This window comes from Condylura cristata, unplaced genomic scaffold (genome assembly GCF_000260355.1).
Source record: "Condylura cristata isolate star-nosed mole 26May11 unplaced genomic scaffold, ConCri1.0 scaffold00016, whole genome shotgun sequence".
NCBI classification, from domain to species: Eukaryota; Metazoa; Chordata; class Mammalia; order Eulipotyphla; family Talpidae; genus Condylura; species Condylura cristata.
In genome coordinates this window covers 22,278,410-22,306,048 of record NW_004567117.1, presented here as the reverse complement: position 1 = coordinate 22,306,048, position 27,639 = coordinate 22,278,410, and the positions used below count along the sequence as shown (strand labels likewise).

General features: G+C 38.6%; 1 protein-coding gene across 1 annotated transcript in view; it reads left to right on the top strand.

Annotated features, from left to right (window-relative positions):
- Window positions 1-26,908, top strand: part of TPGS2 (tubulin polyglutamylase complex subunit 2) — a 31,306-nt gene extending 4,398 nt beyond the window's left edge. The window contains exons 2-7 of the mRNA XM_004683855.2: window positions 2,433-2,512; window positions 19,879-19,966; window positions 20,877-21,005; window positions 23,059-23,172; window positions 24,810-24,970; window positions 25,972-26,908. Coding sequence (XP_004683912.1) covers window positions 2,433-2,512; window positions 19,879-19,966; window positions 20,877-21,005; window positions 23,059-23,172; window positions 24,810-24,970; window positions 25,972-26,202 — 803 coding nt within the window. The 3' untranslated portion in view covers window positions 26,203-26,908. The remainder of the gene's footprint in view (window positions 1-2,432; window positions 2,513-19,878; window positions 19,967-20,876; window positions 21,006-23,058; window positions 23,173-24,809; window positions 24,971-25,971) is intronic.
- Window positions 26,909-27,639: the final 731 nt, after the last annotated feature.

Genomic DNA, 27,639 nt, shown 5'->3' with positions numbered 1-27,639 from the left:
ATTTCAAAAAGAAACATTAAGTGTAATGTGATCACACACATAAATTGATGATACCAAATATAATCTCATACCAACAAATATGAACCATCAATTAATAGAAAAAGATTTTTTATAACTTCTTAATCTATTTTTAGTTATATATTTTACATCATTGTATATCCCCCATAAAAATCCCTTGTGCTCTTCTCTCCCCTGTTTTGATCCTTTTTCCTCCTCCTCCCTTGCAGGATGTCTCTGATTTATGGTTGCTTGCTAGCTTTGATTTTTCTTAATTTTTTTCCTCAATCCTTATTTGATTCTCCTGTATTCCTCCTATCAGTGAAAACATCTGATACTTTTCTTTTCTCCTTCTGGCTTCTTTCATTGAGCATGATCCCTTCTAACTCCATCCATGCTGTTGTGAATGGCATGAGTTTATCTTTTAATAGAAAAAGATTTTAAATCTAGATCACAAAATCAACTATTTTTTGTTTCCAAAAATCTACCTAAAGCAAATTTATTAAAAATGCTAAAAATAAAGGGATTGTGTTTCTGGTTATCCACAACACCCATACATTCAGTGATTCAGTAGAACTCACAGATGTCCCAGCCAAAGTTTATTATGGCAGTTAACAAGAGCAAAGACATGACAGTTGGAGTCTTGAAGCATTCATGCATAATCTTCTGAAGTTTTCACTTCTCAGAGTGGTCACGTAAAATTTTATTTTTTAAGTAGTGAAATGTAATTATGTGTGAAGTGTTTCTTCCCAGGAAAGCCTGTTTAAGACTCAAATACAGGGGTTTTATTTGGGTCTAGTCACATAGGGAGAACAACTTGCCATTGCTATAAAGATTTTAGGCTTAAAAGATAGTGTGTTAAGGTATTTAGTGGTTCAGTGCAAAGGTAGACCAAGCATCCTAATAAATATGAAGCACATCCAAAGGCCACCGTCCCAGGCGTCAGTCCTCAGCAGGTCATTCTAAAGATGTTAACTTTGGGTTGGCTTTGTTTTTTCTGTGCAGCCCACCTACCTCCTCTTCTGTCTTTCTCTTACCTCATTACTCTAGCTAGGAATTCCAGTGTTACATTGAAAAGGAGTGGTGACAGTGGACATCCTTGTCTTGTTCCATTTTAGTGGAAAGGCTTTCAGTTTTTCACTTTTGAGAATGATTTAGCAGTGGGTTTGGCAGTTTTCTAATGTATTTTGGTTCTCACATTCGGAGTCTGTATTGATGAGTGTTATGCCATCTTGGTGCTTCCTTTGCTGCTCCCTGTGTAGTGTCCATCTACATTTCTTGTCTCCTTTTTTTAGTTAAAAGTTTATTTTAGCTGATAAAAAACAGCTGTCCCTGCATTCTTTGGGGTGCCATTTGCTTGTAAAATTGTTTTCAGCTCTTTACTTTTAATCTGTTTAACTCTGAAATTTAGGTTTGTTTCCCAGAGGCAGTAGAGGGCTGGATTCTCTTTTCTAACCCAACATGCTACACTGTGTCTTTTTATTGGTGAATTTAGTTCAGTAATGTTTAGGGTAATCATTGATGTGGAATTCTATTACTATTCTTTGTTCATCTTTTTGTGGTTATATTTAATTCCTTGTTCAGTTTTCTGTTGTGATCATTCCTCCATTACAAGATAGCAAGGCATCTTGTAATATTACTTGAGTGGGGGTTTAGTTGTAGGAAGTTTCCAAAGGTTTTGTTTGTCCGAAGAGATCCTTATTATTCCTTCATATAGAAAGGAGAGCTTTGCAAGGTAAGTATTCTTGGCTGACATTTGAGTATGACTTAATCTTAACTAATTGCATCTGAATCACAGGTTATTTTATGAGGTTCTGGGAATTTAACATATATTTTATGTCTTACATTAAGGACTTCAAGATCTTGATTTGGTGAACACAGACAAGTGGAGAATGTGGGAAGAAGTATTAAAATTCTTTGTGTTCCCACTTAGGTGGCTTCTCTTTTACATCAGTGTAGAGCTGGTGAGATGAGATTATTTGGAGACCTTTTCCTGCTTTGAAGATTTTGAATGACTTAATTTGTTCTCAATATATTTTTCAGATCTTTTATTAAGTCCTAAATCCTAATACTCAAAGAATAGAAGGGTTTTATTTTGAAGAAAAACTGGCAAACAGGTTTTATGTCTTATAAAAGTCATTGAAGTACTACTATTATTTCTTGTCAAGAATCATAAGAATATGTGAACTCACAGAAATCCAGAATCTTTGACCTTTGTTTAGCAAGCAGAATGATGAGTGTAGGGCACATTCCGATGATGTTCTTTCTACCAGCCAGATTGCATGGTTCTAGGTTAGGAGAGTGCCTTTGAGAAGCTGTTTGGTTCTTTCTTGCTTTTATTAGAGAAATAATGAACAGATTGTTAATGTCAAGTGTAGAAATGTGTAAGAGTGGGCCAATTACAACTCTACATATATTCTTTTTTCTGTCTCCAGAATCTTCCCCAGGTGTGACAGAGGTGACCATAGAAGAAAAAGCACCTGCTGAACGTCATATGATTTCTTCATGGGAACAAGTAAGTATTGTCTTGTGAGGTCCTTCCCAACAAAGAGAAATACAATTTAAATGCCTCTGAGAAGGAATTCTTATGAAACCTGTTTTCAAAATAAGAGTTTCACATATTTCTCTGTTTCTGTTCAGGTTACTTAACACTCTCCATTTCATGCTATTTTTCCATCATGGCACATCTCTGAATCTCTTATGGAGGCAATAAACATCAGATACTATATATAGAAAACTAAAAATTCAACAAGGAAAGGAAAAATTAAATAATAAGCACAGTTCATAGAATGTGGTTAAGTGCTTCAGAGAAGTACTGTCCAGATCAATAACTAGCACTTAACCAATCTTCTGAACTTGGGTATATTTAGTTAGTTAAAGTTTTAAGCTTATAAAATGGGTCAGGCATTGTGCTTGATGTTGAGTCCTGTGAATTTACTAATAATCAAAAAAGGAAAAAAAAATTTTTTTTAACCTCTTACTGTGCAAGAAACAGTGTAAATCAGCACAAATCCCATTACAAAGCAGACACAGAGGTAAAGGGAGCATTGTCAGATGCCCCAACCCAGTCAGTAGGTGAAAAGTTTTTTGCAAAAAAAGTTAGGAGAAGTTAACTAGGCAGGTAAGATCTGTAAGGAGGAAGAAGCTTTCACCCTGTTTGAAGGCTTTGAGTTGAGAAGGATTATATTTTCTGAAGCCATAAAGAAGGTTTGCAGCACAGGAGAATAAAATAGAGGATGGTAAGCACCAGGCCATCCCGGGCTTATTATCAAGAGTTTGCTCATTCTTCCTGGAGCAAATGAGAACCATTGAAATATTTAAAGTTCTGAACTTAGAAGATCAGTTTTTCTGCTTTGGAAAAATTACTGTGGCTGAGCAGTAGTAAATGGATTTTACTAGAGGCATGACATTTCGTGGTTATTTAATGAGTGCCAGTAACACATAAGATGGTTACTTCATTTAATTTTTATGATAATCCTACAAGGTGTTGATATCTTTTGTGTTACAGATTAAGACATTAAAGGCATTTCCTTGGCTATATATTACTAAATGGCAAAGTCTAAAATTACTTCTGTTAACTTTTGGATTTGTTCTTTTTCTGGTTCTTCGAGATAAATGAAAATATTATTTTAGCTCTTGTCTTGCTTCTTGATGTGGCCTGTATTCTTCCTCTTAATATTGTTTTTACCATATCCCATAACTTCTGTACAGTTGTGCCTTTATTGTCATTTTTCTCAAGGTATTTTTTTATTTCTTAGATTTCCTCTTTAACCCAGTAGTCTTTCTGTGTTGTGTTGTTCAGTGTCTTCTTGTTAAAGGATTTCTCTGCTTTCTTTTTGTACTTGATTTCTATATAGTCAGATGAGGAGGTTGGTAGGATATCAGTCATTGTTACTTGTCTGGCAACCCAGTATACATTTAGCCCTCTAGCATGTCACATGTACATTTGAGAAAACTGTGTATTGTGTTTTTGTAGGGTACAGGGCCCTATTGATGTCTGTTAGGTTCTCTTCTTTATTTGGGATTATTGTGTCCCTAATCATTTTCTCTTTAACCATTGGTGAGAGTGAGGTATGGCAGTCTCCCACCACCAAGGTGTTTATCCCATTGTTTGTTTTCAGAGTTGATAGTAGTTGACAAATATATTTTGGTGCTCCTTCATTTGGCATGTATACTTCGATGAGTGTTGTGTCCTCCCTTTATTATTATATAGTGTCCATCCCCATCTCATCACCTTTTTTTTTTTCTTTTTTTTTTTTAAGATTTATTTATTCATATGGAACTGGGGTGCAGGCCAGAGATGCAGAGGGTGAGAGGATTCACCAGAGACAGAGTGGGGAGCAGAACAGGCAGATCGACAAAGTGCACTCCTGAGGGGAGCAGAAGGGTGGGTCAGGAGAGGTCTGCCATGCCATGTGGATCTCCTCCGGGGCAGGCGGGGATCGAACTCATGCGGCAGTGGCTTTAGCGTCTCAGTGCTGTGCTTTAACCCACTGCGCCACCAGGGAGGGCCCATTACCTTTTTCTTTTAACTGAAAATTTATTTTGTCTGCAACAAGTATGACTGTCCGCACCTTCCTTTGTGTCACCTATGCTTTTAGGATTGTTCTCTGATTTTTTACGTTGAGTCTCTGTTTATCTTTGTAGCTCAGGTGTGTCTTCTGGAGACACCAGAAAGTTGGCTTCTGTTTCCTAATCCAAGCAGATGCTGTGTCTTTCAATTGGTGTATTTAGTCTACTAACATTTAGATTGGTATTGATAACATGAATATCTGTTGCTACCATTTGTCCTTAATTTTATTGTTCTATTTCCTTGTTCCATTCTTTATGGTTGTTCCTCTCTTTGGCTCAGTTTCTGGAGCTCCTTTTTAATAATTTTTGAATGTGTTAAGGTCTCGTCTTTGCTAACTTCTTCATTTTCTGTTTGTCTGAGGACCTCTTCATATCTGGAGGAGAGCCTGTCAGGATAGAGTTTTCCTAGTTGACATGTTTTTGAGTTTTTCAATTATATAATCCTATTCTCTCCTTGTCTGCAGTGTTTCTTCAAAGATCTGATGTTAGCCTAAATTAGGTTTCCTTTATAGGTTATCCGTCTCTTTCCCCTCATTGGCTTCAATATTCTTTGTCTTAAACTCTTACAAGTTTCAATATTTTAGATCTTGGTGTATGTCTTGTTTTGTTTAGGTCCCTAGCTGTTCTTTTAGTCTCATGTTTCTATGTATTTATTTCTTAATCCAAATTCAGGATTTTTTCTTCTATTATTACTTCATTTAAAAAAAAATTTGATGTTTTTTATATATACCTACAGAACTGGGTACAGGCCAGCGGTGCTGGTGGGGTGAAAGGACTCACAAGAGACAAAGTGGGGAGCAGAACAGGCAGATTAACAAAATACACTGCTGAGGGGAGCAGCTGGCGAGACAGGAAAGGTCTGCTGCACCATGTGGGCCACCTCCCTGGCTAGGGATCCAACTTGTGCTGCAGTGGCTGTGGCCAGCTTCATAGTTCTGTCCTTTCACCTGTTGCACCACCAGGGAAGGTCCTCCATTAACTACTTCATATAAGTTCTCTGTTTCTTTCTCTCTTATTCCTCTGTGATATCCTTTATTCTTATTTCCTGTCTTGTAGAGCCAGACAATTCTTGAAATGTATCTTTTCTTTTTTAATTTGTTTTTTCCTTTTACCTTTGTATATTGTTATCTTCAGGTTCACTGATTCTCTCTTCCATTTAGTTTATTCTATTTCCCTAGCTTTCTGCAGTATTTTTCAATTCTTCTGTTGACCTTTTTAATGTACTGCAATTGTTATTGTTATATTCTTAGAGTATAATTTTTTTTAAAGATTTATTTATTTATGCATACAGAACTGGGGTACAGGACAGAGGTGCATGGGTGGTAAGAGGACTCATCAGAGACAGAGTAGAGAGCAGAAAGGCAGACTGCTGAGGGAGCAGCGGGCTGGTCAGGAGAGGTCGCTGGACCATGTGGATCACCTCTGGAGCTGGGGATGGAACCTGTACTGAAGACGGCTGTGACTAGCTTGCAGTGCTGCATCCTTAACCAGTTGCACCACTAGGGAGGACCCAGAGTGTAATTTTTAATCTTCTCTTCATTGATTTCCTCACTTGTTTTTTTTCTGAATTTTCTTATCTACCTTTGATCTACTTTCCTATATGTTTTCTGTGTTCTTCAAACTTTTTTATTGTGTCAAGCTTAAATTCTGTATCTGATAAGCAGGCTAGCTCATCCATGTCTTTGTGATTGGGTTCTTTAGATTTGTTTTCTTTCCTTGGTGTAGTATTCCCAGAGTATGCTTGTGACTATTTGTTGTGTTTTTCTATCTCCTCATTGTTTGCTTTCAGTGCCACACTGCTGCGGGTGGGGCTTTCACCAGGCAGGGCTCTGCTCTTGCACTGGACCAGGGGTCTTACAACTGGTCTTGGAGTTGCTGGTGCCAAATTGCACCTTATAGCACTTGTGCTACCTTCTACACAGAGGGATTCAGGGTTCTTATTGGTGAGTCTGGAGGTTACTGATGACTAAGCGGGGCCTGGAGAGCTTAGCTGGGGATCTGTGCTACCTCCTGTGTGCTGGGCCAGGGGTGCAGGTCCCCTTCCACTCTTTGTTTTTCAGAAGACATTTTAAACCCACCTGTGTAGGTTTTGTGCAATTGTGTGTGATTCATATGTTCACTGTACATGGTGCCTACTTTTCTATAAAGATGGTATCTAGTAAACCTAATACCAGCACTAGCTTTTCACCTTTTAGGCAATATGAAAGTATCTACCTTTTAATTCTTACAGCATCTTTGTGTCAAAAAAGTTGTATTACCATAAAATATTTCAATTACATTTTATAGTTGCTGAATGATGCACAATTCTTGATTGCATCATTCCAGAAAAATAATTACTTTACTGGGATGAAACTATGGCCCACAGAGTCCAAATAACTTGTCAAAATATCCCCCTCTGTATTTAGCCTCATTTTGTGTAATGTACAGAGAGTGGGTTCAGCGTCTCTTATTTTCCCTCACCTGCTCCTGCTGTGAATTTATCATATGCATCCCAGGTGAAACAGCAGCCTGCAATTCCACATCACTAGTGAGCCTCTCTGCAGTGTTTCACTTCCTCCCTATATATTGACAGCTCCCTTAGAGGGTCTTCCCCATCTCTGTAAAATTGAAAACAACAACAACAGCAACAAAAAAACCCGACAACCTTCAGCTTTACCTCTCTTCTTCTAGGTACTTCATCATTTGTTCCTTGGCACAACCACACACTTAGAAAAATAGTTCAGCAAATGTTTCTTTAAATGACCACATAATAAGTATTTTAGATTCTGTGGGCTGTTCAGTTTCTGTCTCCTGTGTTCATTTCGACCATTTTAGCACTAAATGCAGCCATGATCCATATTGAAATGCACAGGTATGGATGCGTTTCAGTAACACATTATGTACAAAACTAGGTGGTAAGGCAGGTACATTCAGTGTGCCATAGTTTACTAACCCTTCATCAAAGGTGTTGTCCAGTTCCTTCATTTCCCAGTTAATGTTTTTATTACTTTATGTATAACTTACATTTTTCTTTCTTTTTATACAACGCATGCTTTCTCCTGTCAGGTAGAGTCTCCAAAAGAGTACCACCAAGTCACCAGGGCACCATTAGCATAGTCCCTTGTGTAAAAGCACATTCTCTCCCCTGTTTTGATCCCTCTCCCTTGCCTTCTGCAGTGTCTCATTGCCTGTTAATTTTGTTTTTTTAATTTATTGTAATTATTTTTTCCTGCTCCCTTATTTGGTTCCCCTACATTTCTCCTATAAATGAAACCATCTGATATTCTTTTCCCTTCTGGCTTATTTCACCGAGCATAAAACTTTGCAGCTCCACCCATGTTGCTGCAAGTGGCACAAGTTTATCATTTTTGATTGCTGAATAGTATCCTATCATGTGTGCATATACATCTTCTTGATCCGGTCTTCTATTTTTTGCATTTGAGTTGTTTCAATATCTTAGCTTTTGTAAGTAGTGCTGCAGTAAACATAGAAGTGCAAGTATCATTTTGAATTAATGTTTTTGAGTCCTTTGGGTAGATTCCTAGGAGTGGAATTGCAGGGTCATATGATAGTTCCATTTTTAGCAGTTTGAGGAACCTCCACACAGCTTTCCATAGTGGTTGGACCAGTTTGCATTCCCACCAGATATGCAGGAGAATTCCTTTTTCTCTATGTCCTCACCAACATTTGTTGCTTCCTGTCTTTTTAATGTGCCATTCTTGCTAGTGTAAAGTGGTATCTCATTGTGGTTTTGATTTGTATTTCCCTGATGTTGAACATTTTTCCTATATCTGTTGACTATTTACATTTCATCTTTAGAGAAGTGTCATTTTAGCTCTTCTGCCCATTTTTTGATTGTGTTGTTTACTTTGTTGAATCTCATCAGCTCTTTGTGATCAGTCCTTTATCAGTAGTATTGTGTGAAAATTTTTTCTTCACAGTCAGGGTGTTTGTTTTGGTTAATGTCTCTTTTTCTGTAGAGAAGCTTTTTAATTTGATGTAGTTCTATCTACTCATTTTTTCTTTCACTTTCTTTGCTTTGGAGGATGTGTCTTTAAAGATGGTAATGAGATGTATGTCATATAGTGTTTTGCCTTTATTTTCTTCCATATATTTCATGGTTTTAGGTATTATGACCAAATATTTTATCACATTTGAGTTGGTTTGTATGCATGGTGTGAGGTAGTTTAGCTTCATTTTTTTTTTCTTTGTATGTAGCAGTCCATTTTCCCTAGCACCATTTATTGAACAAACTGTCCGTTTTCTATTGCATATTCCTTGCACCCTTATCAAAGATTAGTTGTCTAAAATATGTGGATTTGTTTCTGGGTTTTCTATTCAATTTCATTGGTCTTTTTGTCTGCTTTTTGCCCCAGTACCATACATTATGGCTTTGTATAGCTGATTGTATAGTTTAAGTCTCGGAGTATGTTATCACCAGTCTCCTTTTTTATCAGGAAAACATTGGCTATTTGAAGTTTTCCGTAGTTCCCTATGAATTTCACTAGTATTTGTTCTAGCTCTTTGAAGAATGTCATTGAAATTTTTATTGGAGAATCATTGAATCTGTAGATTGCTTCTGATAGGATGACCATTTTGATAATATTAATTCTTCCCATCCAGTAGCAGGGCATGTCTTCCCATTTATTTGTGTCATCTTCTATTTCTTTTAATAAAATTTTATAATTTTCTTTGTATAGGTCCTTCATCTCTTTTGTTAGTTTTAGTCCCAGGTATTTGATTTTTTATTGTTGCTGTTTCAATTATAATAGGGATGGTTTTCTTCTTCAGAATGGTTGTTTTCACATGGGGAGGGTACTGATTTTTGAGTGTTGATTTCGTATCCTCTACTTTACTAAATTGGTTGATTATTTTGATTAGTTTTTCTGTGGTGTTTTTAGTGTTCTCTGTATTATCATGTCTGCAAATTGTGATAGTTTTACTTCTTGTATGTCTTTCTCTTGTTGCTTCAGCTAACACTTCCAGTATTGAAAAAGAGTGGTAAGAGTTGACATTCTTGTCATTTTTCAGATCTTAAGGGAATGGCTTTCAGCTTTTCACCATTGAGAATGATACTGTCTATGAGTTTGTCTTACATGGCTTTTATTATGTTTATTCTATGCTGAGAATTGCAAGGACCTTCATCATAAATGGATGTTGAACTTTGTTGAATGTTTTCTCATCTTTTGATAAGATCCTATGGTTTTGCTTTGGTGTTACATTAATTAATTTTCAGATGTTGAACCATCCTTGTTCATTAGCGAGAGTTACCTATAGTTTCCTTTTGTGTGTTGTCCTTGTTTAGTTTTGGTATTAGTGTGATGTTGACTTATTAAAACACATTTGGTAGTATCCATCTGTTTCAATGTTGTTGTTTTTTTTTAAAGCATTAATGTAGGATAGGCACTAGTTTGTTTCTGAACATTTAGTAGAATTCATTTTTTAAGCTATCTGGTTGTTGACTTTTGGGGGAGGATTTTGATTACTGTTTCAATTTTGCTTCTTGTAATTGGTCTGTTTAGGTTCTATTTCTTCTTTAACTAGCTTTGGATGATAGGAATTTGTTCATCTGATCTAGATTGTCAAACTTATTTGCATAGTAATTTCTGAATATTTTGATTTCTGCTGTGTCTATTGTAATTTCTCCTCTTTCATTTGTGGTTTCTCCCATTTTTGTCTTCATGAGCCTGGCTAGAGTTTTGTCTATTTTACTTTTTCAGAGAACCAACTTTTGGTTTCATTGATCTTTTGGATTGCTTTTTTAACTTCTGTTTCATTTATTTCAACTTTGATTTTTATTATTTCCCTTCTTCTACTGGCTATTGGGTTATGTTGTTCTTTTTCCAGTTTGGTAAGGTGGGAGAATTGATTGGGTACTTTGTTTCTTGATGCAAGCCTGTATGTTATTCTCTTATAACTGCTTTTGCTGTGTCCCATATGTTCTGGAGAGTTGTGTCCTCACTGTCATTTGTCTCAAAGTACTTTTTAATTTTTTTTACCTCCTAATTGATCCAGTGGTTTTCCAGTAGTGTAGGCTTCAATCTCCATAAGGTAGGAGGGTTCCTTGCTTTCTTTACATGGTTTATTTCTATTTTAATGCCTTTATAGACAGAGAAGATAATTGGTATGATTTTGATCTTAGTGTATATGTTGATGTTTGTATTCAGTATGTGATCACTCCAGGAGGATGATCCAAATGCACTTGAGAAAAATGTGTATATGATTTTGTGTGCAGATATCTGTTAAGCCCATGAGCTCTAAGTCCTTGTTTCGCACTCTCTTGTCCTCACATACTGGTTGCTCATTAATCTGTCCACTGGTAAAAGTGATGTGTTGAAGTCTTCTAATACATATGTATTGTCTCTAATGTCTGTTTTCAGAGATGATACTAATTGTCTGATATATTTCGGTGCTCCTTCATTTGGTGACTATATGCTGATGAGTATTATGTCTTTCTAATGTATTTTCCCCTTAATAAAGTAGTGATCAGCTATGTCTCTTTTTCCTTTGAAATCTATTTTATTTCATATAAGTATAGCTGCCCCTGCCTTCATTTTTGGTCTATTTCCTTGTTGTTTGCCAGCCTTTTACTTTCAATCTGTTTTTATCTTTTGTAATTAAACTTGTTTCCTGTAGACAGCAAAATGTTGCATTTTGTTTTTAAGACAGCCTGCTACTCTGTGTCTTTTTATTGATAAGTTTAGTCCATTTACAGGTAGACTTAATGTTGATACATTGGTATCTGTATTAGCTATTATTTTATTTGCCTTTTTGTGATTCTATTCCTCACCTTACCTTATTCTGTTCTTCCTATTCATTCCTATGTTGGTTTTGGCTTCAAGGTTTCTCATTATATTTTTGGAGTGGGTGTTTAATATTAATAAACTTCTGGAGATTTTGTTCATCTGAGACGGTTTTTATTTCTCTTTGATAGAGGAAGGAGATCTTTGCCAGGTAGAGTATTCTTGGTTAGAAGTTGTTGACCTGGAGTTTGTCAAATATGTTATCCCATTCTATTCTTGCTTGTAGTACATCTTTGGAGAAGTCTGATGTCAGCCTAATTGGTTTTCCATTATAGGATTATGTGTCTTGCCATAGTTTTTCTTTCATTGTGGTGTATGTCTATTTTCATTTCCTTCTTTATTCTTGAGAAATTTTCTTCAATTATCTCCTTGAATAGCTTTCTTTTCTTCCTCCTTACCTGGGATACCTTGCTCTCATATTTCCTTTCCTCATAGAATCAGCTAGTTCTCAGTGTTCCTTCATTCTTTTTTATTTGTACTTGTCTTTCCTTTTCTTTTTTTTTGTTCCATTTATGTCTATATCTTCAAGAGTACTAATTAGTTCTTCCATTTCTTCAGTTTTTGTGGCTTTTCCCTGAATTTTTGAACTCCTCAGATAATCTCTGGATATCCTCCAGTTTCTTCTCTTCTTTAGTAGACTGATTATATTCATATCTCTTTCTGCATTTTCTTTCTTTTTTAAAGATTTATTTACTTAGGCATATAGAAGTGGAATATAGGCCAGAGGTGCAGGGGTGGGAGGGGGTGTTATGTGTGAGAGAGGATTCACCAAAGACAGGACTGGGAGCAGAATAGACAGCTTGACTAAGTACACTGCTGAGGGGAGCAGCAGACGAGTCAGGAGAAGTATACTGCGCCTAGTGGGTCACCTCCAGGGCTGGGGATTGAACTTGCACTGAAGTGGCTGCAGCTAGCTTGCAGTGCTGCGCCCTAACCTGCTGTGTCACCATGGTGGGCCTTCTTTCTGCATTTTCTCCTAACACGTCAATTGTTTTCATTATGGCCTTTTTTGAATTCTTTGCTAGGTGGAGATAGTCTTCGTGACCATGTTATTGCATTCTGGAGATTGACTTCCCATGGTGTATTAATCCCAGAAGGGCCTGCTTGATCATTTGTCATTTTCTTCCCTTTGTTAGCCTTTGGCTTTGTTCTGTTCAGAGTGCCTCTGTACCACTGGTGCTGGTGGTTCTGGCATCTGATTTCACTTGCTGAGGCATGGATGTGTCTGCCTCGTGTCTGAGCTGTTGTGGCTGGATACACATCTGGGCACTCTTCTATTAAGGTAGGTGTTATTCTGAGCTGTGCTTTGCACCAGAAGCCCCTGCTTTCCCACCCCACCCCCCACCCCCCCATTGTGTAGGGTGGGATCTGCTGTTCCAGCCTATGGTAGACAAGAGTCTCGTATGGAGTATTAAACCTCCAGACACTGAGAACTGAGACCAAGTCTTCTGGGGGGGGGGTGCCTGCAGGCAGGGTGGGATGCATTTCTCTAGGCATATCTCAGAATACTGGGATGAAAAAAGAATATGGAGAGAAAGAAGGTGTGAGAGGAAAGTGAAGGATGATACAGAAATGTAGAAGGAACAAGGATGAGAGAAGGAAGGGGATAGATGGGGGAAGACAAAGGAGGAGGAGGGAATGTACAGGAGGAGAAGAGAAAATAGTGATGATAGTATTGAAGGGAGAAAAACTAAAGAAGAATCAGAAAACAAAAGTAGAAAGGGAAACAAATAACAGACAACCAACCGACTGATGAACACCAGCAGATGGTGGAAGAACTGCTTCTCAGGACTCTGATGACTCCCAGTGAGCTAGTCATTGCTGTTGTAGTCTGGTCTTCTGGGGACCACCATGGGCTGAACAGGGTAGTCTTTCTAGGGAACGTAGAGAAAGAGTTTGAGGGAAAAAACAACAACAGCCAAGCACAAAAGGCTATAGAAGGCAGCCGTGGGTGTGGGAGAATCAGCACACATTCTGGGCCTGTGAGTAGCTGGGTGAATGATGGGGCATCTGCAGCCTCCCTCACCTGAGGACTTGGGATGCTGAGGGGCTCCCAGTGTAGGGACCAGCCCTTCAGACTCCCCCTGATGTCCTTCCCACTTAGGTGCAATGGACCTGCCAGTCTCCAGGAAGGGGAGGAGGGGAGGTGCCACAATACAGGGACCTGCTCCCAGCATTGCATGTCTGTGGGGAAGCTCCGCTTGCCCACTGTTTGTTGTCCAGACCTCTCAGATGTCTCAGGATTCTCCTGGCTTCTTATCTTAAAGCTTTTCCTCCTTTCTAGATGTGGTGGGCAGGTTTTGAAGTGAGAAGGGGAGAAGGATTCTAATGATTTTCTCTGTCCCCTGCCCCTGTATTTCCAAATTCCTTTGGCAGTCTGAGAAAAATCACAGGTGCCACCAAGTCTAAGACATCTGGGTCCTGCCAGGATCTCGCCCTTATTTCTCCCTACTAGACTTTTTACAGGAGAATTTGATCCCAGCATCCCTTCACCTGCATGTTGACGATGTCACTCCCTCAAGTTCTTGTTTTAGAAGACTTCCACTTTCTGAGTGGATATTTGTTGAGTTTTCACAGGTTCTGCCATCCTTAAGAGAGTTGCACACCAAATATAATGACCTTGTCAGGTGTGCCTGACCAGATACTTCCAGTTAATCTTCACCCTTCTACATCTTCTCTGTACCACCATACTGTGGATACTGCTCTGTCAAAAATCACCATGGACCTCGTCATTGCAAAAGCTATTTTTATTTCACTTGGCATCTCTCCTGCATTTTTGCTCCTAACCATTCTCTTTTCCAGCTAGCTCTTACCTGCCTTGTAATTATTGGTATCACCATCTCTGATTCTTTCCCTACCTCTGACTTTTCCTTCCTACTTGTTTCCGTTCTTGCAGCTTCTCAATACTTATCTGTTCCGTATTTGTCTCTGTATAAATTAGGAATGTTTGGCTTGAAGAAATGTAATACTAAACTGAGAAAGCTTAAGATGAAGATTAATAATGCTCACATAACAAGATCTGTGGTATACAATAACAATTGCTGCATCAAACTATGATCTCTGTAATTCTTTCACCCTTTTTCTTTATGGTGGCCATGTGACTGCTATAGTCCCTCACACCTCTCATCTCAAGACAGGATGATAAAGGATGTTGCCAGGATATGTCACCTTTTAATATGGACATGAAAGTTTTCTTAGAAACTCCCTCACTGTTTTGGTTTTACATTTTCATGTCAGACACTACTTGCAATTTAACTGGGAACATTGCCTTTTCAAACAAAATTAGGATTTGTCAAGAAGGAAGAATAAGCATGTTTCTACCACATACTCATCTGTATCTTCCTTATTCCTTACTGTGCTCACCACAGTGTTTATTCCTTAACAGATATAATTAATACTGGATGAATGAGGAATTTAGAGAAAATGCAGGGTCAGAAATAGTTTAGCCATTTCAAGATCACCTAACTTCCATAAGCAGTCTTCAGTTTATAGAAGTGAGGCTACCAAATCCACGAATCCAGCAAGAAGAAGACTTCTGAAGCAAGCAGCTTGCTCCCTGTGGAAGTGCTTTTTCCAGATGGCCCAGGAGAAAAATTAAAACATCAATAGCTCTGCGTCTTTGTATTTACCAGAAGACCATGTGAAAGTGGTACCCTAAGTCCTACTCTGAAGAACATACTGCATTGAGGGCCTAGCAAGTCTCAAGTACCAGGCAGGTAATGCCTACCTCAAGGAAGCAGCAAAGCCCGACCACCAGTGACTTATATGAGAATGAAATTGCATATTAAATATTTTTATGAGCTTGATTTAATGACATTTGTATGTCTATGTTGGTATTTTAAGTATATTAAGTACTTCATTGGACTTACTCCATTTTTATGAACTCTGAATAGTTTTTTAAAATATCAGTATAAAATAATACCAAAATTTCATTTTTGTGTGAAGTCTACTATAGTAAATGTTACAATCACTAGTGCTTAAATTCTGCGGCTGCTGCCTATCTTAGAAATAAGTTATGGCCACTACGCTTTCCCAGCTGAGCTCATGGACTCCTGGTTAAGAAAGGCTGAAAATGAGTGGTTTCTATTGTCCACCACTAGATGGCACTATAGTAGCCAAAATCCCAACGTGCCTGCTGACCTTTTTGAGTGACAGGAGAAAGAACTTTATAAGTATTTTAAAACTATATGCTTTCGGTGCAAAGGTCCTGGGGCTAGGAGAAAGACATTGTATTTGTACACATTTACTCTCTGAAAGCACAGAGGATATGCCACACAGGAAACATTGGGAATAAGTCTTCAACTCCAGTAATTTGCTAAGCAGGAAAGTAAATGTGAGCTAAAGGAATTAGTAAACCAGGTTACACATCTCTGAGACGAGGAAGTAGGTTGTTAAGAGAGAGGAAAATACTGATCAGAATGCATATTTTCTTAGAACAAGAAAATGAAATACTTGTTTTATCAAAATGACAGTTGTTCATTTAGTCATCTAAAAACACTATTTAAAATCATCTACAAGCTTGAAACTTGTTTTCACCTAGCCATTCTTAAAGATGCTAAACCCTTACATTGTAATAGCTAGTTCTTCCCCTGCCAAACTTAACACTTTGTCCTGCTTCTGGTGTTTTATAAATTCATGTTAGAGATTATTCTTAAACCTGGGTTCACAGGATTTGAGTGGTATGCTCAAGGTCACTCAGCTAGTGGCAGAGCTGGGAATTAAACTCAGATTATTCTACTACACTCAAATTTCACCACACTTTGGGTACCTGGAACTAACAGTGACCTAAAGCAAACTTGACCTAAGCAGTGTTTGGTGGCACATCTCAAGGGTTCAGCAAACCAGAATTTGGAGAGAATAACATACCACTCCTGTCTGTGTAACCTTGTCAAGCTGTAACTAAGTGGCCCAAGACAGGAGCTAGAGAGCTCATCTTCTGTGCATCAGAGCCTGAGTGACTCTGAAGACAGGTCAGGCAAGTGCACAGATGTGGTTAATCTAGAGTTGAAGACATGCTTCCCTACAGCTTCCTGAAAAGACACTAAGCTAGTCCCTTGTTCTTTCCACCACCAGTTTGGAGGTTTTTTGTTTTTTTTTTAAGATTTATTTATTTATGCATACAGAACCGGGGTACAGGCCAGAGGTGCAGAGGCGGTGAGAGGCTTCACCAGAGACAGAGTGGGGAGCAGAATAGGCAGATCGAGGAAGTACACTGCTGAGGGCAGCAGCCGGCGGGTCAGGAGAGGTCTGCCGCGCCATGTGGTCACCTCCGGGGCAGGCAGGGATCGAACTCATGCAGGAAGTGGCTTTAGCTTCTCAGTGCTGTGCTTTAACCTGCTGCGCCACCAGGGAGGGCCAGTTTGGAGGGTTTTTTTAATCCATGTTACCTATTTGTTTATATCCTGTAATATTTTACTTTCTTAGAATTTTCAGAGCTAATAGGGCCATTGCATTAAATTCTCTAGAAGTAGATAGATCTTCTTCACTTTTCAGGTACTCTCATTCATCCACTAATTTGTTTCAGGAGACCATTTATGAGCATAGATCTGAAATTGATGACCAAGTAATTGTTTTATTTTAATCAACAAAACTTTACCTTAGAACCTCTTTTCTTCCCATGTTCCCTAAGTCTCCTCAGTTTGTGTCCTTGAGCCTCTTCCCAGCTAGTGCTCTGCTGAGGCAATAGAGCAAACACTTGCTGTGCCATTTCAGGTGAGGCAAAAAGGAGTCTGGTGATTTCTGCTCAAATCTGCTTTGCAAGACCAGTGCCACTCTAAAGAATTTTTGTTCTTAGTTTAGTTTTATTGAGATGCAATCAACATACAATTTTTTTATTACTTTTTAGTGTACAACATAATGGTTTCATATATACTATATATTGGGAAGTGATCACCACAATAAATTTAGTTAACATCACCACACAGTTCAAATTATTTCCTTGTGATGAAAAGTTTAAAGATTTATATTGGATGGTTTCACTTATCTGTGGAATATAAATACTCAGAAAACATCTATAAGCAAAGAATAGCAGGGATAAATCTTGAACTCAGCAAAAGGGATATAATAGCTGCCAGAGTCAGGAGAGGGTGAGGGAGGTAAATGGAGTTTGGGCACAGATGGTTTGGTGGAGGATAATAACTTTATGAAAAATTGATACTTTCAGATATATATTATACTACAGTTAATTATAGTCGCCTTGGTGTGCATGACATCGCCCAGGGCTGAGTTTCCAGCAGTCAGCTTATACCTTGTGGCTCCCTTACCCATTTCCACTAAGCTCACCCCCACCTCAGTCTCTATTCTGTATCTTGTGAGTCCTTTTTGATTTTTCACATAAAAATAAGGTATGTAGTTATTTTCTTTGTGCCTGACACATTTTACTTAATATTTAGATTGCTCCCATGGCCTAGCTCTGTAAACAGTGCCTCAGTAATAAGCACTGTAGAGCACGTAGTGTTTTGATTTGACGGTTTCCTGTCCTTTGGCTAAATGCCCAGGAGTGGGATGCAGGGTCATGTCATATTTCCATTTTTAGATGCAGGTCAATCCAGATTGCTTTCCAAGATGGTGGCACCAGTTTATATTCCCACCAGCAGTTAGTGTTCTTCTTTCTTCATGTCCTCTCCAGCACTTCTGGGGGTTACTTTTTTAAATAACATGCCAGTCTTTGGCCTGATAGCTTATCATGATTTTAACCTCTGTCTTCACATTAAAAGCAATGATGAACATTTTTCTGGTTATCTATTGGCTTTGTGCACATCCTTTTTGGTGAATTGTTTGTTCAAATCTGCTGCCCATTTATTAATTGGAATTTTTTCAATTGTAAGCTTTTAAATTCTTGGCTATATAAGTATGTAGTCATATTATGTGATCATTTTCTCTCCTTCAGTAAGATGTCTTTTTAATCTACTTGTATTTACTGAATTAAAACCTTTGTAATTTGAGGTAAGGCCAATTATTTTTGCTTTCATTTGCTATAGGGGTTTAGCCTCCCAAGCCATCTATCTCTTTGATGTAATGAGCTGTATTACTAATTTTTTTTCTATATATTATTGCAGATCTTATATCTAAATATTTAATCCAGTTGGAATTTTAGTGCTCAAAGTTAAAATGATTCAACTTAATTCTTTTACATGTCATGGGCATGGACCCATTATCAGAAATTCAGTATTGATATCTATGTGGGTACATTTCTGGACTTTGCAATCTTTCCACTGAATCCAATGTGTGTATTTTTACTCTTAATACCATGTTTTAACTACTGTTGCTTTCTGGTATAAAGTTGGGTGATGTGTTTTTTTCCTAACATTTTTCTTTGCTACTAAGACCTTTTATGTTTTCATGTTGCTTGGGAAAAAATGTCATGGATGTTGTGTTAAATTTATATATTAGTTTAAGTATAATATATATTTTGATATATTTGTGTTATTTGATTAGCCCTTAATTATAATTTTGATATCTACCTCTATTAACTTTTTTAGTTGTTATTTTATCTGATATAATTGTTCTTGACTACTTTTATAGGATTGTCTTCTAGTCTTTAACTCTGAAGTCTCCTTATCTTTGTTGGTTAGATGGGTTTCCTGTAAATAGTGGAAGGTTGGATTTTGTTTTGAAATGAATTCAGCCACTTTATACCTTTTAATTTGTGAATTCAGGGTATTTACATGTAAGGTAATTATGACAGGTCATTGTGGTTTGGCTTCTTGTTTGTTGTCATCCTCTTATGTTTAGGTTCTATTTCCTTCATTTCTTTGATTGTTTTTAAAGGTTTATTTATGTATACAGAATTGGGGTACAGGCCAGAGGTTCATGGGCAGTGAGAGGATTCACCAGAGGCAGAGTGGGGAGCAGAACAGACAGATCGACAAAGTACACTGCCGAGGGGAGCTGCAGGTGGGTCAGGAGAGGTCTGCCGCGCCATGTGGGTCACCTCAAGGGCCACCTCAAGTGGCTGTGGCTAGCTTGCAGTGCTGCGTCCTAACATTGTGCCACCAGGAAGGGCCCCATTTTTTATTGTTTATTACATAGTTTATAATTTTTTAGTTCTCGCTAACCTTGTGGGTCTCATGGACCCAAGCCTCATTGGCTTTTAGAGCCAAAAATTTTTGGAGCCTGTCTCTTAGATGGAAAACTTCAAGTGGCTTGCCAGCTATGGGGTCCAAACCTTTTACTCCTTAGGGAGAAGCTAGGAGTGAGAGTTTCCTCCCAGTTGTGTGACTGCACCAGGGGTGAGTTTTATGGCAAGATAGTGTGTCAGCCTCTCCTTTTCCCTTCAGTGTTGTAGTTTTTAAACTTCAGAGTGAATTACTCCACTTTTAGCTGTAAATTCAGTGTGCCTGCAGGGGGTGGAGGAGAAGAGTTTGAGACCCCTCTGTCTCCATCCGGAGCTCACTACCAGAGTTTTGTGGATAGTTACCAGTCTTCTCATTCTGAAACATGGTAAATAGTGCCTCTTAGCTGCTTTGAAATACCTCTGCTCTCTCCCTTATCTCTGACATAATACTTAGTTGCTTTGTGATTCTAGAAAAATAACTGTGTGCTTCCTGAGGATGTGAAGAACTTTTACCTGATGACGAATGGCTTTCACATGACATGGAGTGTAAAGCTAGATGGTGAGTCGTTCGCCATGCTTTAAGGGAATGTTTTCTTGCCTGTAAGATTAGGGTACCCTTTTTTGGTTGTTGTTGATTTGCAGAGCTTTTCTTTTCTCTCACACTGACCAAAATTATTTTTTATAGCTTACTACTTAGCTTTTAACATGAACTTCTAAGTTAGAATTACTTCTGCTAATGGCTTAGGAACCATTATTGTCACCAGAATCATATCCCTCCTATGTGTCATAGCTACATGGCCGTAGGAGTAGATACGTAATCACGGAGACAGGCTGGCCTCTTCACATTTCATGATGGTCTAACCCATGAAGAATGTTCACTATTTTAATATGTTCTCTATATAGCCCTCCTCATCTGACCCACATTAGTCCATGCTAACAGTAATAAGAGAAGTCAGTAACAGAACACACCAGAGGAATTCTCTTTAGCAGTCATTTCATCTTAGACACCATTTTATTATCTTCTGACATCCCAGTTTTTTCAAGCCAGTTACAAGGATTCAGTATAACAGATAAGGAAAATATGTTGTATATTTGTATCCCTTCTAATCAAAACTATGACTCCTTTGGATTGCATGACCCTTCATGCAAGGGAAAGAATTTAAGTCTTTTACTGTTCAAGCAGAGAGCAGCCTAAATTTTCCACTGCCTTTTGAACACCTCCATTTGAAGGTTTCCTTAATAATCCACCAAAACACATGCAGCAGGAATTCTTTGCCCCAGTTGGTTTTCTTCGTATGAGAAAGTTGCGTTGGACTATAGTGTATGTGGACCTTCTCCATTCCACTTTTCATCAGATTCCTCAGCCCTGGAATGGAAACAATAGCTGGGTGTAGGTTACTCTAGTAGAAGCCTTTATGACTGTGGTAACTATGCCATCAATCAATGTAATTTTTTTAATGTTTCCATAGAGCATATCATCCCATTGGGCAGCATGGCAATTAACAGCATCTCAAAGCTGACACAACTCAACCAGTCTTCTATGTACTCACTTCCTAATGCACCAACTCTGGCAGATCTGGAGGATGACACACAAGAAGGTACCTGAGGAATTACTTCTTTGTGTTAAGTCAGTCCTTTATGTTATATTGACAACCATAGGAAGTTACCCATTCACGACTTCTTAAGAACATTAGAGTAAGATTAAAACAGCCTATATGAACAAAGGAAATTTTCATGAAGATAATTCCAGGCCTAATTCTAGCACCCACTTCACTTCCTTGTATATAAATGCTATATAGATTAACTGTCATTCAGCATTTCAGTATCAAAAAGTTTTATGGAACATGATCATCTAAACTCCCTCTCCATTTGTAACAACACTCTTTGCCACTTCTTATTGAAGTGGCTTCTGAAAACTATGCAACCAGCTATAAAGTACTTTTTCAATCAGAATTGTCCTTGGCACCGTGCGAGACTCAATTACAGAGTGTAAACTAGGTTGTTTGAGAAAATGATAAAGGCTTTGGTTTCTTCGTGCATCACCCTTTAGGTATGGTTTATCCTCAGGAGGTCTTTAAGTCCAAACAGGAAGAAGTAGTATAAAAGGTAAAGAACCAAAACAAAACTTGTCTTTTGGAAGAAATTCTTTTTATCAGAAAAATAGTTTTCTCAAAAGCCTTCCCAAGTGGCCTTTGGCCAGGACAGAGTCAGTCATAGCTACAAAGGAATAGGAAGAAGTGAGTATTTTAACTACAATATTGCCTTCTCAAACTGTGGGGATTTTAAGTGAGAAAAAAAAATGGGGAGTAAATACTGATAGGCTGCTATCACCTTCAGTGGTAAGGCCTTGGGGTACATCAAAGCTAAATGCTACCCTGGTCTTACATAACTATGGCACAGAACAAAATCAGTCTTTTCAGATACAGAAAAATATCTAGCTCTCAAATAATGCATACCAGGTTGTAATTTAGAATTAGCACATAAAGGCATTCAAACAGTATATTACTAGATACCACATGTAAATATAAATTACTGCAGAAATGAATTGGGGAGAGGGAAAGTCCCACATTTAACTTATAGAGATGATAAGTCTGATAACGATAGAAGCTATCCAAAGTGACACACAAAGAAAAGTATCTCTAATCAATATAATTTATGTGTATTCTTGGAAAGTTAACAAATACAAGAATTATGAAATACTTTGCTCAAGGAGAAAAACTTAAAAGCAGTTAACAGTTGCTCACTAGAAACAGTTAAAAAAGCTGTCAACCTAGAATTCTATACAGCAATAGCACCCCTGAAAAAATACTTTGTAACATACAGGGAATCTGTCCACATAATGAAGACACCAGGACATAAAAACATGTTCAGAAATGGTTATTTTGGTATTGATAGAATAAACTAGTCTGTGTGAATGGATGTGCCCTATCAGGCAGCCATTAAAAAAATAAAAATGTTATTGCATAGAAAGTAGAATTTACATAATGTGATATTCCATTTTGATACAACAATCATGGAGACAAAATTTAAATCTACCTATTTGTCTGCTTAGCACTGTATGAAAACAGAAATATGAATGTATAACCTCCAAGGGAGGTTGAAAATTTCTTTAATTAAAAATTAATGTATAAGTCAGAAGTATTTTTATTTACCTTGTTTTATCCAGTCTTTCCTGGGCTTGTAGTTTTTATTGCATAATAGCTGTAATGAAAGAAATGAGGTTTGTGATGCTTGCATGTCTAAGAATTTACTTCTCCATGATATTAGCTTTCTAGCTGATCTAGACTTGGCATTAATTAAATTTTTTACACAGGAGAAAAAGACTCCAATCAAAAGATCATAAAATACTATTAAAAGGGGCTGGGGGAGAAGGTATGTCAACATCAGACCCTTCAGATTGCTCTATGTAGACCTACACACACAAAATTCAGTTTGTTTTTCCTCATGCCACTGTTCCCCACATTTTGTGACATTCTTTGTTGATGATAGGGGAGCCTAGACCATGAATAAGATCCATAGTATTTAGAGAATACAGTTCCCATTTTTAAATGATTGAAAATATGTTGTGATATATCTTTTATCAAAGCAAAGCCCAGTGAACAAATGTATTTGAGTATGTTTAAACATTACCATTGACTTCTGGATTTGCAGCCAGTGAGAACCAACCAGAGAAGCCTCATTTTGATTCTCGCAGCGTGATATTTGAGCTGGATCCTTGCAATGGAAATGGGAAGGTTTGCCTTGTCTACAAAAGAGGAAAACCAGGTAAGCATTATTAATGAACATGGTCCTCCAGTTTGAGAATGGTCTATGCTGACCTTGCTTTCTAGCAGTCATACAAACAAGTACAATCCTTCCGGGCCTACTGGGATGCCAGCATACCTTTTACAGGCACAAAGATCCTGAAAGCCCTGCTGGTCTCCTCTAAGCATCGCTCTCTAGACCAATCAGTAGTCTTTGGGGACTATAATCACTTGTAAGTCCCTGTAAAATAGTCAATGGTAATTAGGATGATAAGTGAGTAAAAACTGAAAGTCATTCTATTTTTGGACTCATCCAGAAGGGTCATGCATTGGAGAATCATTATCTTCCGTACTTCTCCATGTAGGTCTGGTAACATTAATAAAACCCTGAATTACTAGACCTCCATCCCAGACCCCAGGTGGGAAGTCAAGAAAAAAGGCTCTGGCCCCTTGAGTAGTGGCCATCACCTGCCCCCCCAACAGCAATTCAGATTCTAGGCTAGGGACTATGGAATTACAGAACTGGAAAAGACTTAGGTTTCTGGTAGTGGTAAGATACATTAGGATTTACCTCTGGAGAGGAGAGAGCATCCCCAGCAGAAGGAATCTTATTGAGGTGTAGCCTATTACTTGCATCTTAAAACAGAGGAATTAGGTGGAGACAAGGATAAAAACCATGCCATGGGAAGGTACAACTGTGTTGAAGGCAATGGCAATTCCAGTTCGTTGGTCCACGTGGTTGTAGTTGAGGTGAAGCCAGGCCAGTTGTTCCCCTTTCTGTAGAATTTCGAATGCCAAGAGGAAGAATTTGAACCTAGAGTAGAAGACAATGGGGTGTCATGGCAGTGGGGATAAGCTTCTAATACTAGAGAGAATGTAAAGTTCCCTTTTATCCCGCTAACCTCCTGGTTCTCCAGGGGCCATTGTTTCTATGATTCATTTACAAATTCTTTATTTGTGAACTCATGTGTTGGGCTTCTGGTCCTCTGTGCATTCAGGTGGCCTAATCAGCACCCTCCTACCCTAGTGGGGACTACTGATTGGTCTAGAGGGGGATGCTTAGAGGTGACCAATGGGGCTTTCTGGATCTTTGTGCCTGTGAAAGGTGTGCTAGCATCTCAGTAGGCCAGGAAGGAGCGCACTTTTTGTATGACTGTGGGGAGTTAGCAGAAGACAGAATTAAAGTGGAAATATATGTGACAAGTATATGGAAAAGTGAGACTGAAAGCCACTTAGGGGAGATGTCCCAGCCCTTACACAGGACAGAACACAGAAGAGGTCTACTGTGGTGAATTGGAATGTCAGATGCATAAGGCTGACCTAGTTGCTGGTATGACAGTATCTGCTTCAACCCAGCCAGGAATCCAGCACTAGCAGGTTGCTTTCTGACAGCTGTTTCCTGACTAAGGCCTCTTTAGAAAACTGTAACCATTGTAGGTCACCTGAATGCACAGAGGACCAGAAGCCCAATGCATCAGTTCACAAATAAAGAATTTGCAAATGGATCATAGAAACAATAGCCCCTGGAGAATGGGACCAGGAGGTTAGAGAGGGGATAAAAGGGAATTTTACATTCTCTATAATATTAGAATTTTATCTATTAGTATATATTAACTGCAAAACTGGAAAAAGTGTCATTTCCCCTTCATTTAATTTCAGCATTACCACAGGACACTGAGATCTGGTTCCTGGACAGAGCATTATACTGGCATTTTCTGACAGACACCTTCACGGCCTACTATCGCCTGCTGCTCACTCACCTGGGGCTGCCCCAGTGGCAGTACGCCTTCACCAGCTATGGCATTAGTCCACAGGCCAAGGTAAGGGAGAAACACCTGTTCTTTCAAATTGTGGAATACATTTGACTCTTCTGAAAATGCTCATGTTGCCCGTTCCCTGCTTTTCCATCTGATGAAGGAGGGGTGGAATCCGGGAACCTGCATTTTCAACACACAAGGCAGGAATTCCAATATAAGTAGTTAAGTTTTATCATCTAGTTAAGTGATTCCCAAACTTCTCTCATCCTCAGATTTACCTGGGAATTTTATTTCCAATTTTATTGGGTTCTTAGGTATACATGCACATAGGGAGAGCAGAAAGTCAGCCTCTTTCCTGGGAGCTTCCCAGTGTCCTTCCAAAGATAAAGCATGCATGCATGTGTACAGCTTGGGATTGCTTTTTCTAAATTACAAGCTATATAATTCACATTTTTCTGTACCTTGAAACTCTTCGTGGAGCTATTCTATTATTCCACTGTAGGGGGATATACACTGTTTATATTACAGGTCCAGGCATCATTTAAAAAAATACAGATGTCAGTTAATGCTGAGACATTTCCTGGTTTGAGAACACCAGGGGTATGTCTGGAAGAACTTTTGCTTGGGAGGCAATAATGGTAGGGACAAGCTCCCTATGGAACTCACTTTCTTCAAATGTCACGTAATTTAAACATCCACTTGGTGAGAGAGCTATGATCAATGAAAGATGACACCCTTTTCCCTTTCTGGGCAGCTAAAGGCAGAGACTCCCAGTATCGCAGCTTCCCTCAGCAGAGGCCTCTGCAGGCTCCCTTCCCTGTGCTAGCTCCACCTGATGGACTGTGGCTGATTTGAGGGCATGACAAATAGCGCCTTGCTGGTTAGGGGTTTAAGTCTCTCTAGATTTACTTCAATTTTTTTTTTTTTTATTCATTGTATGTCTTCACTTAAAGTACTAATTGACTTTCTAGGTTGTTTTTCATAAAACTTTTCTGTCCTGCTCTCACCTCAAAACCCATGGAATTTCTCATTTAAACTGTGACCCTCTCAATTCTGCCTCACAGCAATGGTTCAACATGTATAAACCCATCACCTACAACGCCAGCCTTCTCACTGAAGAGACCGACTCCTTTGTCAACAAGCTGGATCCCAGCAAAGTATTCAAGAGCAAGAACAAGATCTTAATTCCAAAAAAGAAAGGGCCTGTTCCGCCTGTTGGTGGCCAGAAAGGGCCTTCAGCACCTCCTTCCACCACTAAATCATGCCCTGGTGCTGGAAACCCTGTAAGGAAATGAGTGACCCACCCACCTTCCCAGCACCATGGTAATGATTTCCATGCACTATGCCCCAGGGGTGGTCTCAGAGCCTGTGTGAGGACCATAGGCCTCTACTCATAGGAACAAAAATCCCACACTTTTATCCCTACTGGCATTAGCCAGGAGTTGAAAAGTTTGGGTCTCCCTGATAACCCTAGCAGCAGGTTGTGCCACCCCTTGCCTCCAAAAGCTGTGCAGGATTTCAGATGCTATTTGAATGTCTGAATCTGTTTTGTTTTTTTTTTAGCCCCCTTGCCTTCTACCCCTCAGCAGTGATTTAGAAAAGCCCCACAAAGAAACAACTGAGGCATTAGAATTGCACTCACTGTTCATTTAGTAGCCACATGTGGCTATTTAAATTTATATTTAAAATTCAGTTCCTCAAATGCGTTAGCCACATTTCAAGCTTTAATGTGTCTAGTGGACTCTGTTAGAGACTATAGAACGCTTCCATAATTACACAAGATTATATTGGACACTATATTTGAATCTTTTCATATTGCTTTCCCTCAGATCAGTTAATTTTTGTTAAGAGAATGTTGATACCTGTGGTGGGTTAAAATGTTCCATGAAAATTCTTGATATGATTGCATGTTCTTTATATCTTTTAACACAACTCTCACTGGTGATTTCTTATCACTTTCCTATAAAGTTTCTTGCTTCCAATTTTGTGTTTCGATATTGACATATTTGCCAAAATTTGAGATGATTCTGCTATACTTTACCCATATGAAACCATAAAAAACCTCCCAAATAGTGCTTTGCAGGAGTTTTGATGAAACTTACTGTTGACAAGAGTTTTCCACTTATTCAACAAAAAAATTAACATGTACTTACCTTGATTCTGAACTCTGATGGATCATGTATCCATTGGAATTCTGTGCTCCTAGGGCATTATGAACATTATAGCCATGTTAAGAACAAAAAAACTTAACAGAGAGAAACTGAGTTGTTAAGGATAGTAGCTGAAATTTAGACTTCCTGAATTACTCTCAGAACTGATCAACAGAACCTGCACCCAAGAAGAGAGTTCTGCAAACAGGCGCTTCTCCAAGACAAATAATGGATAGAGGGAACTGAGAAATCAGTCCTTTCCCGCTGGGGTGGATACTTGGGAAGCCTCTGCATTACTTCTAAATCAGTCAGTCATAAGTGGACTAGATTTCACAAATGAAGAGGAACCAGGAGGGCAGGCGTGCCTTACAAGTCAGTCTTGGCCTCAAGGGTGCTGGGGAAGGAAGCCGGTAGTTCTGATGAAAACACGAGACTGCTCAGAAGACGGAGCAGTGGAGGACAGCACTGACTGCCTCACAGACAGCACAGTGAGCCCGAGGTAGGTCCTTGTCCAGAACTCAGAACAAAGAGCTGAGGTGTATTTCCCATCTCCCATAGCCTCTCACAACTTACAGAGGCATT